The 13,650-nt window shown below is 37.9% G+C and overlaps 2 protein-coding genes across 4 annotated transcripts in view; one reads left to right on the forward strand and one right to left on the reverse strand.

The window, feature by feature from the left end:
- The window catches only part of PPME1 (protein phosphatase methylesterase 1), a 102,761-nt gene extending 98,268 nt beyond the window's left edge, over window positions 1–4,493 (reverse strand). Inside the window, exon 1 of the mRNA XM_042959533.1 lies at window positions 4,294–4,493. The gene's annotated coding sequence lies outside the window, so the exon portion shown is untranslated. The remainder of the gene's footprint in view (window positions 1–4,293) is intronic.
- The window catches only part of C2CD3 (C2 domain containing 3 centriole elongation regulator), a 144,106-nt gene that overhangs the window by 9,802 nt on the left and 120,654 nt on the right, over window positions 1–13,650 (forward strand). For all 3 annotated transcript variants that reach the window (XM_007080858.3, XM_015537004.2, XM_042959531.1), the window contains 2 exons: window positions 11,275–11,498; window positions 12,291–12,538. In XM_007080858.3, the coding sequence (XP_007080920.2) occupies window positions 11,275–11,498; window positions 12,291–12,538 (472 nt within the window). The remainder of the gene's footprint in view (window positions 1–11,274; window positions 11,499–12,290; window positions 12,539–13,650) is intronic.

Raw genomic sequence — 13,650 nt, forward strand, 5'->3', positions numbered from 1 at the left:
TGATTCTTTCATATAGTTTTCCGAAGTCACACAGGAGGAAATAGAAGAATAATAAGTAGAATGCTGTGTGATAGATGTTATGCTACATATGTGTACAGGATGGTGGAAAGAACATGGAAGGGTCCTTTTCTGAGCGAGACTTTTTGGGAGTGCTTCCTAGAAAGTTCTGAGTATTCAAATCACTTAGGAATTTCATGAGTTTTACCTTTTCAAATGTATTCTGAAATACAGAAGTTTAAACAGGTAGAGAAAAGATATACAGCATTATCAAATGTGAGAACTTCTTCCAAAACTATGAGCACAGGAGTGCCTAGCTGGCTCAGTCGGGAGAGCAGGAGACTCTCGATCTCTGGGTCCTGAGTTGGAGCCCCACATTGGGTTTAGAGATTGCTAAAAAAAAAAAGCCAAAAAAAACCAAAAAACGACAACAAGCGCATAAATGTGTTAGCGGAACAGAATAGAGTCCAGAAATAATTCTGGGGCGCCTGGGTGGCTCAGTCTAAGTGTGTGACTTTGGCTCAGGTCATGATCTCATGGTTCATGAGTTCAAGCCCCATATCAGGCTCTGTGCTGACAGTTGGGAGCCTGGAGCCTGCTTCAAATTCTGTTGTCTCCCTCTCTCTCTGCCCCTCCCTCAGTTGCGCTCTGTCTCTCAAAAATAAACATTTAAAAAAAAAGAATTCCAACTGAATGAAAGAATGTAACATTTTCTTTCTCATATTTTTATATATAATAAATTAAAAAATAGTGGCACCTTATGGTAGTAACTTCATAGTGAAGTGAGTATGGTTACTTTTCTGATAATGGTACAGATTTACCTTAGATCTGCAAGACAATTTGGCATTGTGTTTCAAGAGCCCTAAAATTGCCATATATCATTTACCTAAGTAATTCTACCCTTAGGAACTTATCTTAAGGAAATACCATAAAAAGAGAGGGAAGCTATATGCTTACGTCTAGTCATGGAAATACACTTTAAAAAAATTTTTTTTAATGTTTATTTATTTTTGAGAGAGAAAGAGACAGAGCCTGAGCAGGGGAGGGGCAGAGAGAAAGGGAAACACAGAATCCAAAACAGGCTCCAGGTTCTGAGCGGTCAGCACAGAGCCCAATGCAGGGCTCAAACTCATGAACCACAAGATCATGACCTGAGCCGAAGTTGGATGCTTAACTGACTGAGCCACCTACACACCCCAGAAATACACTTTTAATGTTGAAAAAATGAAAACAATGTATTCAAAAATATTAAAATTATAGTCTATTAGTAGAATATTTTGTTTCTGTAAAAGACAAAATTACATAATTGTATAGCCTCATGGAAAAATGGATTTTGGATTGATAACAAACAAGAATTAAAATTAAATACACATACATACATGTATTCGGCTCAGGTCATAATCTCACGTTTTGTGGGTTCAGTCCCCGCATCTGACAGCTCGGAGCCTAGAGCCTGCTTCAGATTCTGTCTCCCTCTTTCTCTGCCACCACCCTGCTCATGCTCTGTCTCTCTCTCTCAAAAATAAAAATAAAAATAAAAAATTTGAAGTGTAGGATTCTAGGTGGGGTTTTTTCCTATTTTTAAAATTGAGATATAATTTGGGGTGCCTGGTGGCTTAGTTGGTTAAGTGTCCAACTCTTGATTTCACCTTAGTCACAATGTGAAGATTCGGTTTGTGGGATCGAGCCCCAGGTCGGGCTCTGTCCTCACAGCATGGAGCCTGCTTGGGATTCTCTCTCCTCCTCTCTCTCTCTCTGCCCCTGGCGTTCTCATTTTTAAAAAATAAAATAAAATTGAGATATAATTCCCATGTCATAAGATTCACCCTTTTAAACAATTCAGTGTTTTTTAATATGTCCACAAGATTTTATAACCATCACCACTATCTAATTCCAAAAAGGAGCACTGTGCCCATTAGCAGTCATACCCCTTTTCACCCTTTACCAGTCCCTGGCAACCACTAATTTAACTTCTGTTTTTAATGTATTTGCTTATTCAGGACGGTTCATATAAATGAAATAATATATTATGTAGCCTTTTGTAACTGACTTCTTTCATGTAGCATGATGTTTTCAAAGTTCATCTTTGTTGTGGCATGTATCGGTACTTCATTCCTTATGATGCCTGGATAATATTCCATTGTATGGATAGGCCACATGTTTATCCATTCTTCAGTTGATGAACATTTGGTTTATTTCCACTTCTTGACCACTGTGAATAATGGCAGCCACCATAAACATTCACTTACAAGGTTTTTTGTGAACATGTTTTCATTTCTTTTGGGTATATACCTAGGAGTAGAATTTCAGCCATAGGGTAGGTATGTTTAACTTTGAAGAACTGCCAGACTGTTTTCTAAGGTGCCTGCATCATTTTTTCCCTATATTTAAATATCAGTTGCTGCAATAATACTTGTGTGAGTGTTTATTTAAATGTCATTGGAATTTTTGGAAAATTGTATATAGAGCTTTACAGACAGAAGTCAGATTTTAAAAGATTATGGAATAAGGAAATAAGTAGCAATTAGAGATTTCTGTTTCCCAAGTAAATGTCAGTGAAAAGAGGGAGAGGTAGTGTGATCTAGTGGAAATAGCACTAGAGTTGGACATGAGAAATTGGTTAAAAAGCAATTCTGGTGTTCACTTGTCCTCTCTGAGCTTCCATATCCTATTTTATAAATTGAATATACTAAAACATTTCCCTCACAGCATTGTTGCAGGGATTGAGATTTAAAAAGTTTGGAAACACTTAACATAGTGTTTAGGCATGTGATGGGGACATGGCAAATTTATTTGAATTTGAGAGGACACTAACTGTGGGTAGCAGAATTCAGAAGTTTGATCATTACTGTTTTAGAACAGGGGTTGACACACTTTGCCTCGTGTTCCATATCTGGCCTTCTAACTGAACGTGGTTTTTGCATTTTTAAAATGGTTATTTGAAAACTAACATCCAATAAATAAAGCCTAAAATATTTATTCTCTGCCCCTTTACGGAATACGCTTGCTGGCCCCTTTTTAGAGCATGATTTGTTTGTAGACCAAAGAGAAGCAAGTGAAGAAAGAAATTGAAAATAAGAGGATAACTGAGCCAGTATCATGAAGGTCATGAAGAGAATTAAATGGGAATGAGTTTTTATCATGAACTCAGCTAATAGGGTTACGTTGGGAATAGAGGAATTATAACCAGTAGGAAAAGAGGAAGAACATTTTGAAATAGACAAAATTGAAGTTCATTCTGATAGTTTTCTCATCAGCATTTATTGTATGCCTATCTACCATATGTTAGGCACTATATATTTTGTTAACTTTTTTTTTGTTTTTCTTAGAGATATGCAAAACAATATCTTATATGTATAAAATATAAAAACAACATATAGTGGAATGCCCATTGTCTCCTCACCCAGGCTAAGAATTTTTTTTTTTACGTTTATTTATTTTGAGAGAGCGAGAAAGAACGCAAGCAGGGGAGGGGTAGAGAGAGGGGGAGAGAGAATCCCAAGCAGGCTCCTCACTGTCAGCACAGAGCCCAATGTGGGGCTTGACCTGAGCTGAAATCAAGAGTCCAAAGCTTAACTGACTGAGCTACCCAGGTGCCCCCAGACTAAGAAATATTAATAGAATAAGTAAAAGGAGCCGGTTTTAGAGATTCATCCGTATTGTTTTGTATATCAGTAGTTCCCTTTTGCAGAGGTATGTTCTATTGCATTGATAATTTCACAGTTGTGGTTTTGTTTTGTTTTGTTTTTTATCTATTTACCAGTTGGTGGACATTTGGGTTTTCTTTTTTTGTTTGTTTTTTGTTTTGTTTTGTTTTTTATTTTTTTTTTACTACTTTTTGCTTGTTATGAATAAAGCAACGCTTTGTGTGGACACGTGTTTTTATTTTCTTCGGAAAATACCCAAAAATGGAATTGCTGAGTCATGGTTAACTTTTTAAGAAACTACCAGACCATTTCCAAAGTGGTTGCATAACTTTACATTCCCATCAGTAGTATATAAACATTCTCCGTATAAACATCTACTTGGTATGTAGTTGCTCCACGTCCTTGCCATTACTTGGTTTGGATAGTCTTTTTAATTTTTGTCATTCTAGTGTTCTACTGAGTAGGTACTGATATCTCACTGTGGTTTTAGTTTGTATTTCCTGATGATTAATATATTGAGTATTTTTTCATAGGCTTTTGGGCCATTATCTTTTTCAGGGATTCACAGGCTATATAACCCCCAAGGCAAGTCTGACTCACTCACCACCTATATTTGTAGGTAATTTTATTAGAACACAGCCATACTCACTTATTTGCGTGTGGTCTGTTGCACCTTCCACGCTGTAACAGCAATGTAGAGTAGTCCCCCTGCCCACATCTGCAGTTTCTTTTTTGGTGATTTTAATGTAGTTGGGAAGCCGATGATCCTCCTTCTGACTTATCCTCAGAAATCAGTATCAGCCTATCGCCATGTCACAATGCTTAGATCGTTCACCACACTTAATGTCATCACGTGTGCATTTTATCATCTTATCACTAGAATAAAGGTGAATACAGTACAATGAGATATTTTGAACAAGACCACATTCACATAATTTATTTTATTTTATTATTAGCTATTGTAAATCTCTTACTGTACCTAACTTTTAAGTTAAACTTTGTCATAGTTATGTAAGTATATAAGAAAAAAGCATATGTATCGGTTCAGTACTATCTGCAGTTTGAGGCATCCACTGGGGATCTTGGAACATATCCCCCGTGGATAAGGAGGGACTACTGTAATTATGACAGAAACTGTATGGCATGCAAAGCCTAAAATATTAATTCTCTGGCTCCTTCACAGGAAAGAAAAAGTAATCAGTATATCTTATGGTTCAGCTTTAAAGAGGGATTCCATATGTAGTCAATTCAAGACTGTTTTGGGGACCAGCAAAGCAGTGATATGACAAGAACTCCCATCACTCACTGCATACTCATTTTTTAAAAAGTTTTTTAATATTTATTTATTTTTGAGAGAGAGAGAGAGAGACAGAACGTGATCAGGGGAGGGGCAGAGAGAGAGGGAGACACAGAATCCAAAGCAGGCTCCAGGCTCTGAGCTGTTAGCATAGAGCCTGATGCAGGGCTTGAATTCACAAACCATGAGATCATGACCTGAGTCGAAGTCCGATGCTCAGTCGACTGAGCCACCCAGGTGCCCCTGATACTCAGTTTTAAAAGTCATTTTTAAATTAATATTTTACCTTCACATAAAGAGTCAAATAACTCTGTTACAAAAATGAGTCCCTCACACAGACCCATACTTTTCCCAGAGGCAACTACTTTCAACTCCTGCCCCTGATTCTTATGGTATTTACCTCTATAGTTCCAATTAATATGCTTATATTTATGTCACATCTTTATCTCCTCCCCCACCCTCTCAGTTTTCAGGCACTGTCTTCTGACTTCCTAATACAGAAGATGCAAATTTAGCTCAATCCCACATCCTTCTACCTCCCCATCTCCCAACCTGCCCACTCAGTTATACTATAAACATTGATTGTTGATCTAACCAAAATTACTGAGCAACTTTCATGCCACAACAACAAAGTACAGTAGTCTCCCCTATCCGCAATTTCTCTTTCGGTGGTTTTAGTGTAGTTGGGAAGCATGTGATCCTCCTTCTGACTTATCCTCAGAAGATCAGTAGTAGCCGATCTCCATGTCACAATGCTTATGTTGTTCATCAAACTTAATGTCACCGTGTATGCATTTTATCATCTTATCACTAGAATAAAGTTAAGTACAGTACAATAAGATATTTTGAGCAAGACCACATTCACATAATTTATTATATAAGCAGGTAACATAATATATACGTACATATGATTCTTTTACATTGTAATTGAAGAACAAGTAAATTATAAATTCTTTCATTTTGAAATCAGTTCCTTTGATCTGACTAAAAATTTTATACCTTTACTTCTCTACCAAGTTATCAATATCAGACGTTTTACATTTGGTGGACACTACAGCATTGATTTTTTTAATTTTTTTTTTTAACGTTTTATTTATTTTTGAGACAGGGAGAGATAGAGCATGAACAGGGGAGGGTCAGAGAGAGGGAGACACAGAATCTGAAACAGGCTCCAGGCTCTGAGCTGTCAGCACAGAGCCCGACGCGGGGCTCGAACTCACGGACCGCGAGATCATGACCTGAGCCGAAGTCGGCCGCTTAACCGACTGAGCCACCCAGGCACCCCCAGCATTGATTTTTTTAAACCATTTAAGAATAAAATTTAGTTTTTCTTCAGTTTAACAACAAAATAACTATTTACAAACATGAGTGTTTCCAATCAAGGGCAGAATCTTAGCACAATAATTTTTGAAGTTAGGATATTATTACTAAGACATTCTTTTTTAAAATTTATTTTTATTTTAAGGATAGAGAGAGCACGAGTGGGGGAGAGGGATGGGGGGGGTGCAGAGAATCCCAAGCAGGCTCCACGCTCAGTGAGGAACTCGATGCTGGGCTCAATCCCACGATCCTGAGATCGTGACCTGAGTTGAAATCAAGAGCCAGATGCTTAACTGACTGAGCCACCCAAGCACCCTGAGACTTTGATACCTTAAAGTTCTTATCTTAATACATAATTTCACGTCATAGGAGTATCACTTATTTTATTTGCATTTTAAAAACAAACCTTATTTAAAATCAGTACTTTTCTGTTTATTCCATTTTGTCCTGCATCTTTTTTACATACTAATTATAATTCTACTATAGGTTGTTTCATAATGCTGTCTTTTGACAGTCACATTTTACCCTCTAACAGTCACTTTTTGTGGGGTTTTTTTTTTTTTTTTGCCTTATTTTATCATTAGGAATATTCTCTTCCACACAGAAATACGCCTTCTCACATTTCTTTTGAAAATCATGGGTGTCTAATTCTCTCTGGGACAGGAGAAATATTTCACTTTCCTCTTGATTCTGCTGTAAGAAAGACCATAGTCTACAGAACCCAGAGATGGTACAGGAATAGTATAAACTCTATACACCTAAATTTGACAATTTACATGAATTCTTCGAAAACCACAAACTACCAAAAATCATTCAAAATGAAATACCTGGGGCACCTGTGTGGCTCAGTTGGTTGAGCTCTGAGTCTTGATTTCAGCTCAGGTCATGATCCCAGGGTTGTGGGAGTGAGTCCCACATTGGGCTCTGTGCTGAGCATGAGGCCTGTTAAAGATTCTCTCTCTCCCTTTGCCCCCCCCCCCATGTGTGTGTGTGCATGCTCTCTCTCTCTCTCTCAAATAAAAAAAGAAATACATAACCTGAATAGACCTGTAACTATTAAATTGCGTTTGCATTTTAAACCCTTTTACAAAAAAACCCCTCCAGGCCAAGTTAATTTTACTGGCAAATTCTTCCAAACATTTAAAAAAAATGGAAGGGGCACCTGGGTGGCACCATCAGTTAAGCATCCAACTCTTGATCTCGGCTCAGGTCATGATATATCACAGTTCATGAGTTCAAGTCTTGCATTGGGCTCTGTGCTGCTGGCCTGGAACTTGCTTGGGATTCTGTCTGTCCAAATAAAGAAAGGAAGGGGGGTGGGAGTGGGAGGAAGTGCACCAATTTTGCACAATCTTTTCCAGAAAATAGGAGAAAATACTTTTCAGTTTATTTTATGAGTCTTGCACCACCTTGATAGCAAAACTAGAGAAGGACAGTTTAAGATCTAGACCTAAAAATAAACCTAAAAATCCTCAAGAAAATATTAGCAAGTTGGGCCCAGCACTATATAAAAAGGATAATAAGACCATGTCCAGGCAGGGTCTATCCCAGGAATGCAAGACTGTCTCAGTTTTTGAAAATCAACCAGTGTGACAAGCCACGTTAATAATAGAATACTACTAAGTCTGTAAAAAAGGCATGAACTATTGATACACGACATAGAGGAACCTGAGAGGCATTACTCTGAGTGAAAGAAGCCTGTCTCAAAAGGTTACATACCATATGTTTTCCATTTATATGACATTCTCAAAAAGCCAGAACCATAATAGTCGAGAATAGATCAGCTGTTGCTAGGGATTAGGGGTGAAGAGAGCGTGTGACTACAGAGGGATAGCTTCAGGGAGCTTTTTGAGATGATGGAAGTGTTCTCTATCTCAATTGTGGTGGTGGTTACATGCATCTATTCATAGGTTAAAATTTATAGGAGTGTATTTACACACAAAAATGTCCATTTTATTGTAAGAAAGTAAAATTTTTAAAAGCCCCCACAGACCAAATGTGATGATGAACAACAGTTATCAGTCTGCCTCATTGAAATATGGCTGGGGACTTTTCAAATTGGAGCATGTACCCTGACTAAAGCCACTAGTCTACTTCATCTAATTTTTGCCACATTGGAATGGAGACCCAGCATTGTTGGATTTTCTGATTTTCCAAGAGAAGCCAGAATTACTAAATTTTACACAAAATCTGGTATTGTAAAGCATTGTTACATAATTAAAAAAAATTTTTTTAAGTGCTGTGTTGACCAGCATAGGTCTGAAAAATAGGCATACTAATAGGCTGTCACTGATGCTGATGTTGTAGTAGATCATCGTGGGCAGCTTAGTGTTAAAGACAGCCTTGAGTCATTGAGAGAAGACTGATGAATGTCCCTAGGGTTGCTCTGTTATGGATGTGAGACTTTTATGGTAGACTTATGGTATTTGTGGGTGGCATGGGCTTCTGAAGAGATGTGATATATTTAGGTGACAGAATGATGGTCTGGGGATGGTACCAGAACGGAGTAAGTCAACTTCCCTCATCCCGGCTAGTAAAAGCAGTAGTTTCCATTGGAGAAGACTTCAGAGAAATTGGGGCGTTTGAAGAAAGGGAATGTTCAGTTGAAGTGGTAAGGAAGTTTGTATGAAATAGAAATCCTACAGGGCTCTGTGAGGGGATTGGCAGAGGAGTGAACACAAGGATGAACCGTGATTGAGGAGGAGTATGACTGAGGTGGACAGGAATGCTAATCTAGGAGGTGAATGTAGGAGTGTATTGGGTACATTATATGGAAGCAGAGGAGTTAAGAGTAGCAATCTCTTGGATTTGTAGGAATTGCTGAAACATTTTATACCTCTAAAGCTTGACTCATGCTCTTCCCTCTACCTGGAATGTTGTGCCTCAACCTCCCTCAGCCTTATCTGTATCATTCCTATACAAAATTCTAAATCCAGGGGCAGCTGGGTGGCTCAGTCGGTTAAGCGGCCGACTTCGGCTCAGGTCATGATCTCGCGGTCCGTGAGTTCAAGCCCCGTGTTGGGCTCTGTGCTGACATCTCAGAGCCTGGAGCCTGTTTCAGATTCTGTGTCTCCCTCTCTCTGCCCCTCCCCCATTCATGCTCTGTCTCTCTCTGTCTCAAAAATAAATAAATGTTAAAAAAAATTTTTTTAATAAATAAATAAAATTCTAAATCCAGATGTTTACGTTTCACTTCTGGAAACCATCCCTGGCACTCCTTCCTCACCTCTTCCCCAAGCTCAGACCTCTCTTTCTCATACCATCCAGTATACATCCCTATCTCAGAGCTCACCATCTTATATTAAAATTACTTTTTTTAAAGTTCCCATATAAAATACCATGGTCCTCTGTGGGTCAGTTTCCATATTTTATTCATCTCTTTGCCTTAGACAGGTAGCACACAGCCTGGCATTGAGCTAGTACCAACAAATATTTCTTGAACAGAGAAGTTAGGTTAGCACATGTTTTAATTATAAGATTGGGATAGCAGGTACCTGGACTTTCTTCTTTCATTAAGAGCCACTGGTAGTATAGGCCTATGAGCTGTTTTGTGATTGGCTCAGATCTGCTTAGAGAAAAAGCAAAACTCAGTGCCAGATAGCAAGTCATGGTTAAGGCCAGGGACATCGCCTTTATTCTCAGTGTCTTCTTTGTTTCTAAAATACAGTGGCAGCCTTTTGGGAAATGATGAATGGTAAGGGAACGCTTTCTGACATTTACATTTGGGCAGCCAGGATTTTATGTGATGCTATTACAGTGATCACAGCACAGAGTATTTATCCTACTGCATTCCTGTCATTTGTCTTTGTAGAAAATCTTGATGAACAGATTTAAAAGACTTTATGTTACCTGGTTCATGAAAAGAATTCTCCTCATCAGGAGCCAGGTGTATTTTATTGAGTCTGTGCCTTTGCAGTTTCTCTGCCCAAATTATTCCATTGACCTTTCCAGAGACATCTTAAAATAATCTAACTGCAACCTTCCCTTATTGTGTTAGGCCATTTATCATTATTTAACTCTGGCTGCTCGAACAATTCCTTCTGCTTTCTCTGTCATTGGAACTGAACTTTCAACATCATTCTTTTATTTTGTGGTATATTCTTCCATTTCTTTCCTAAAGTTTTGCTTTAGGCTGTATTTTTTAGACTCTGTTCCTCCATTAGGCTTTTCAGGGGCTGGAGAGCCATTTAGTAGAGAACCTGAACTCACAGGAATGAGATGATAAAAGAAACTTCAAGTGATTACTTTTCATGTTAGTGTTTTCCCCTCTTCCCCCTGCCTAATCTCCAGCATAGAATTAAGGTCTTATTTTTCTCAAATAACCAACAATAGGGATGTGGAAAGTGTTACTATTCTTTTATTCATCAGACATAATAATTAGACATTGTTAGGCATAATAGACTTGCACACTAAGTGTGTCTTATGCTATTCAGTCCAGACAAAAATGAAAAGAACAAGTCCATGCCTTCAAGGAATTCAGAATCTAATCAGGATAATGAATGAACTAAAAGTTACAAAATACCTCCTGTAAGCCTCTGCTTTTTTTTTTTTTTTTTCCTTCAAATAGAACAGCATACTTTCCTGACAGAGTTATATCATTCATTACATGAGCTTCTCGGGGTGACAAACTTAGCACACCTTACGGCCTGTAGTAAGTTCAATGAATGGGGCTTATATTGATGGATAGATAAAGAATAAGTGGAAACATGAAGGAAATGGCCATGACATCTCTATCTAGACACAAAGAAGTTTTCACAGAGAAAGTAATACTGCAAGAAATTGCATATACAAAGACATAAGGGAATGAAACATAAGGTACATTTAGAGAACCCTAAATAGTTGCTATATCTGGGAGAGAGGGATGGACGAGGGGAGGAAAGTGAGAGGTAAGGCTTCTGAGGTAGGCAGGAATTTGAACTTGATCCTATAAGGAGTGGGGGCTATATTAATCAGGGAGTCTTAAAATTAGTCAATACCAAAGAGAATTTATGATATATTACATGTCTCTTTCAGGTCTCACTTGCTCTGGAGCCTCTGTCAGAAACTTATGACAGCTACAATCCTCTTTCTACCACTGACATGACAGAAAATGTGGTTTTATCTGAGCAGGAATTCAGAGAATATACTGAACCCAACAATACTCAGTTTCTGGTTCCATCAAGGCCTCGTAGGATACCTACCGCCAAAATGGATGGAAAAGAGTTAACAGCTAACAGTAGTAGATCAACCACTCCGAGGTAATTACCACAGTCTGTCAGCTAACTCCCACTGTACTGATCATTTCTTTTATTTGTGTTTGGATTAAAGACTGAATGTAGTCATTCATTCAGCAAATAAATATGAAGTACCTACTGTGTGCCTAGGCCAGTACCAATTACTAGGCATAGAAATTAATGAGACAATTCTTATCTTTGAGGATTGCTCACAATCTATTAGGGAGACCAATGTACAGATAAATAAGTAAGATTAAGTCATACACAGATGCCATGATAGATGTCCATGAGGGAAAGGAGGGAAAGGGTGGTATTTCGTGAAACAGAATGGAGTAAGAGAAATAGATTTTTTTATTTTCTAATTTAAGAGAGATAGTGAGCATGAGTGGAGTAGAGGGGCAGAGGTGGGGAGAGAGACAGAATCCCAAGCAGACTCCATGCTTCATTGCAGAGCCCAATGTGGGGCTTGATCCCACGACCCTGGGATCATGACCTGAGCCAAAATCAAGAGTCAGATGCTCAACCAGCTGAGCCACCCAGGCGCCCCAAAATAGATTTGTCTTTTAAATAATTACGAGGCATTTGTTTTGTGTCTGGCTCTGTGCTGAGCTCTTTATTTTATTGTCTCACTTGAGCCGCAACCATACAACTGTAGGTGAAGCATCTATTATTTATTTCATTTGGGAGATCAAAAATGAATTTACAAAGTCTAAACTACACTGCTATAAACCACTCATGCACTTTCTGTCTCCGACAAAGTGAAATGTTACCGTAATGGGTAATATATTGCTAAAATTCTCCTTTATTTTAAAACAGGGGAAAGGACCACTTGTACTTTGCAGAGAACTCTGATACCATAAAGGATTCTTCCTTTGGACTACAACACCATCTTAATTCAGGACAGAGTTTAGAGTGTATGACTCTGAAAGGCAGAGCCCCACGGAAGCAGATGTCCCTTCTTAACAGTTCTGAATCCCAGCCTCAAATTACGACAGTGGCCAAGAGTCACAGTGACTCATGCATTGTTTCTTCAAACAACCCCCCTACCAAGGACCTTCTTTCAGGTATGTATGTATTTATGAACAAAGACTAAGCTATATTTATTAGAATTACTCTGCCTGTTAGTCAGTCTTCAAAGAGAACCAAGACTTCTGCTTGAACTAAATAGCCAAATAAAAGTGAGTAATCTCACTGACATTCAGAATCTCTCATCATTTAAAGGCAGCTCCATTAAACCAGTAAGTTACTTCTAAATAATTATTGGTGCTTACAACTGTAGGTTTGGGGAAGGAGCCATTTAAAATGAACCTGGATATGGGGGGAAAGCATTTATCATATCATATTATTCCTTATTTTTCCACAAATAATTTAAAGCAAATATGCTTTTTGTCTCATCAGCAGTATTTAATTGTACCACTGTGGAGAGGCTAGTACTAAATCTGTCTCACATTCTGAAAATTGTTGGTCTCAGTGGAAATATTCAGTGCACAACAACTGCTAATCTTAAGCCTAGGAATTGAATATGACTTGCAGCCAAACAGAAGTAGAAGGAAGTCAGTTTACCTATATAAGGGCTTAAATTGAAATTTAAAAGTCCAAATAGGATTATTTGGGAGTGGTATTATAAAAGCAACTGAGGTCCTTACATTACAATATAATGCTTCAACCATATATCTCTATAACATTAGTAGCATGACAGGAATTTGTTTCCATGCTCACAAGTAAATTTCCAAAGTAGAATATCTGCAGCATTAGTAGAAAAGTCTTTAAAATAACTATTTGGGTACATAATTTACATTAGTCAGGGTATTTTTATCATGAAGAAAGATATTTCATTCATATTTTTTCAACTGAAATGTCTGTGATCCCCTATTTTAAAAAATATACTCTGATTATAATCTATTAATGTTAATCTTCAGTGCAATCCTAGGCTACATTAACAAGAATGAATTATCCCAATATACTATACTGTACTATCTACACCTGTCAGCTCACACCTGGAATATTTTGTATAGTCACCAGACTTGGAGAAAGATATTTTTTGCTCATTAAGCAGTTACTTACTTAGTACCTATCATATGTCTGGCATTCTTCTACATGTCAGAATACAGCAATTTAAATTAAAACAAAAACAAAATTCTGCGTCATGGACCTTGTATTCTAGATGGAAAGACCA

Source organism: Panthera tigris, chromosome D1, assembly GCF_018350195.1.
Source record: "Panthera tigris isolate Pti1 chromosome D1, P.tigris_Pti1_mat1.1, whole genome shotgun sequence".
Lineage (NCBI taxonomy): Eukaryota > Metazoa > Chordata > Mammalia > Carnivora > Felidae > Panthera > Panthera tigris.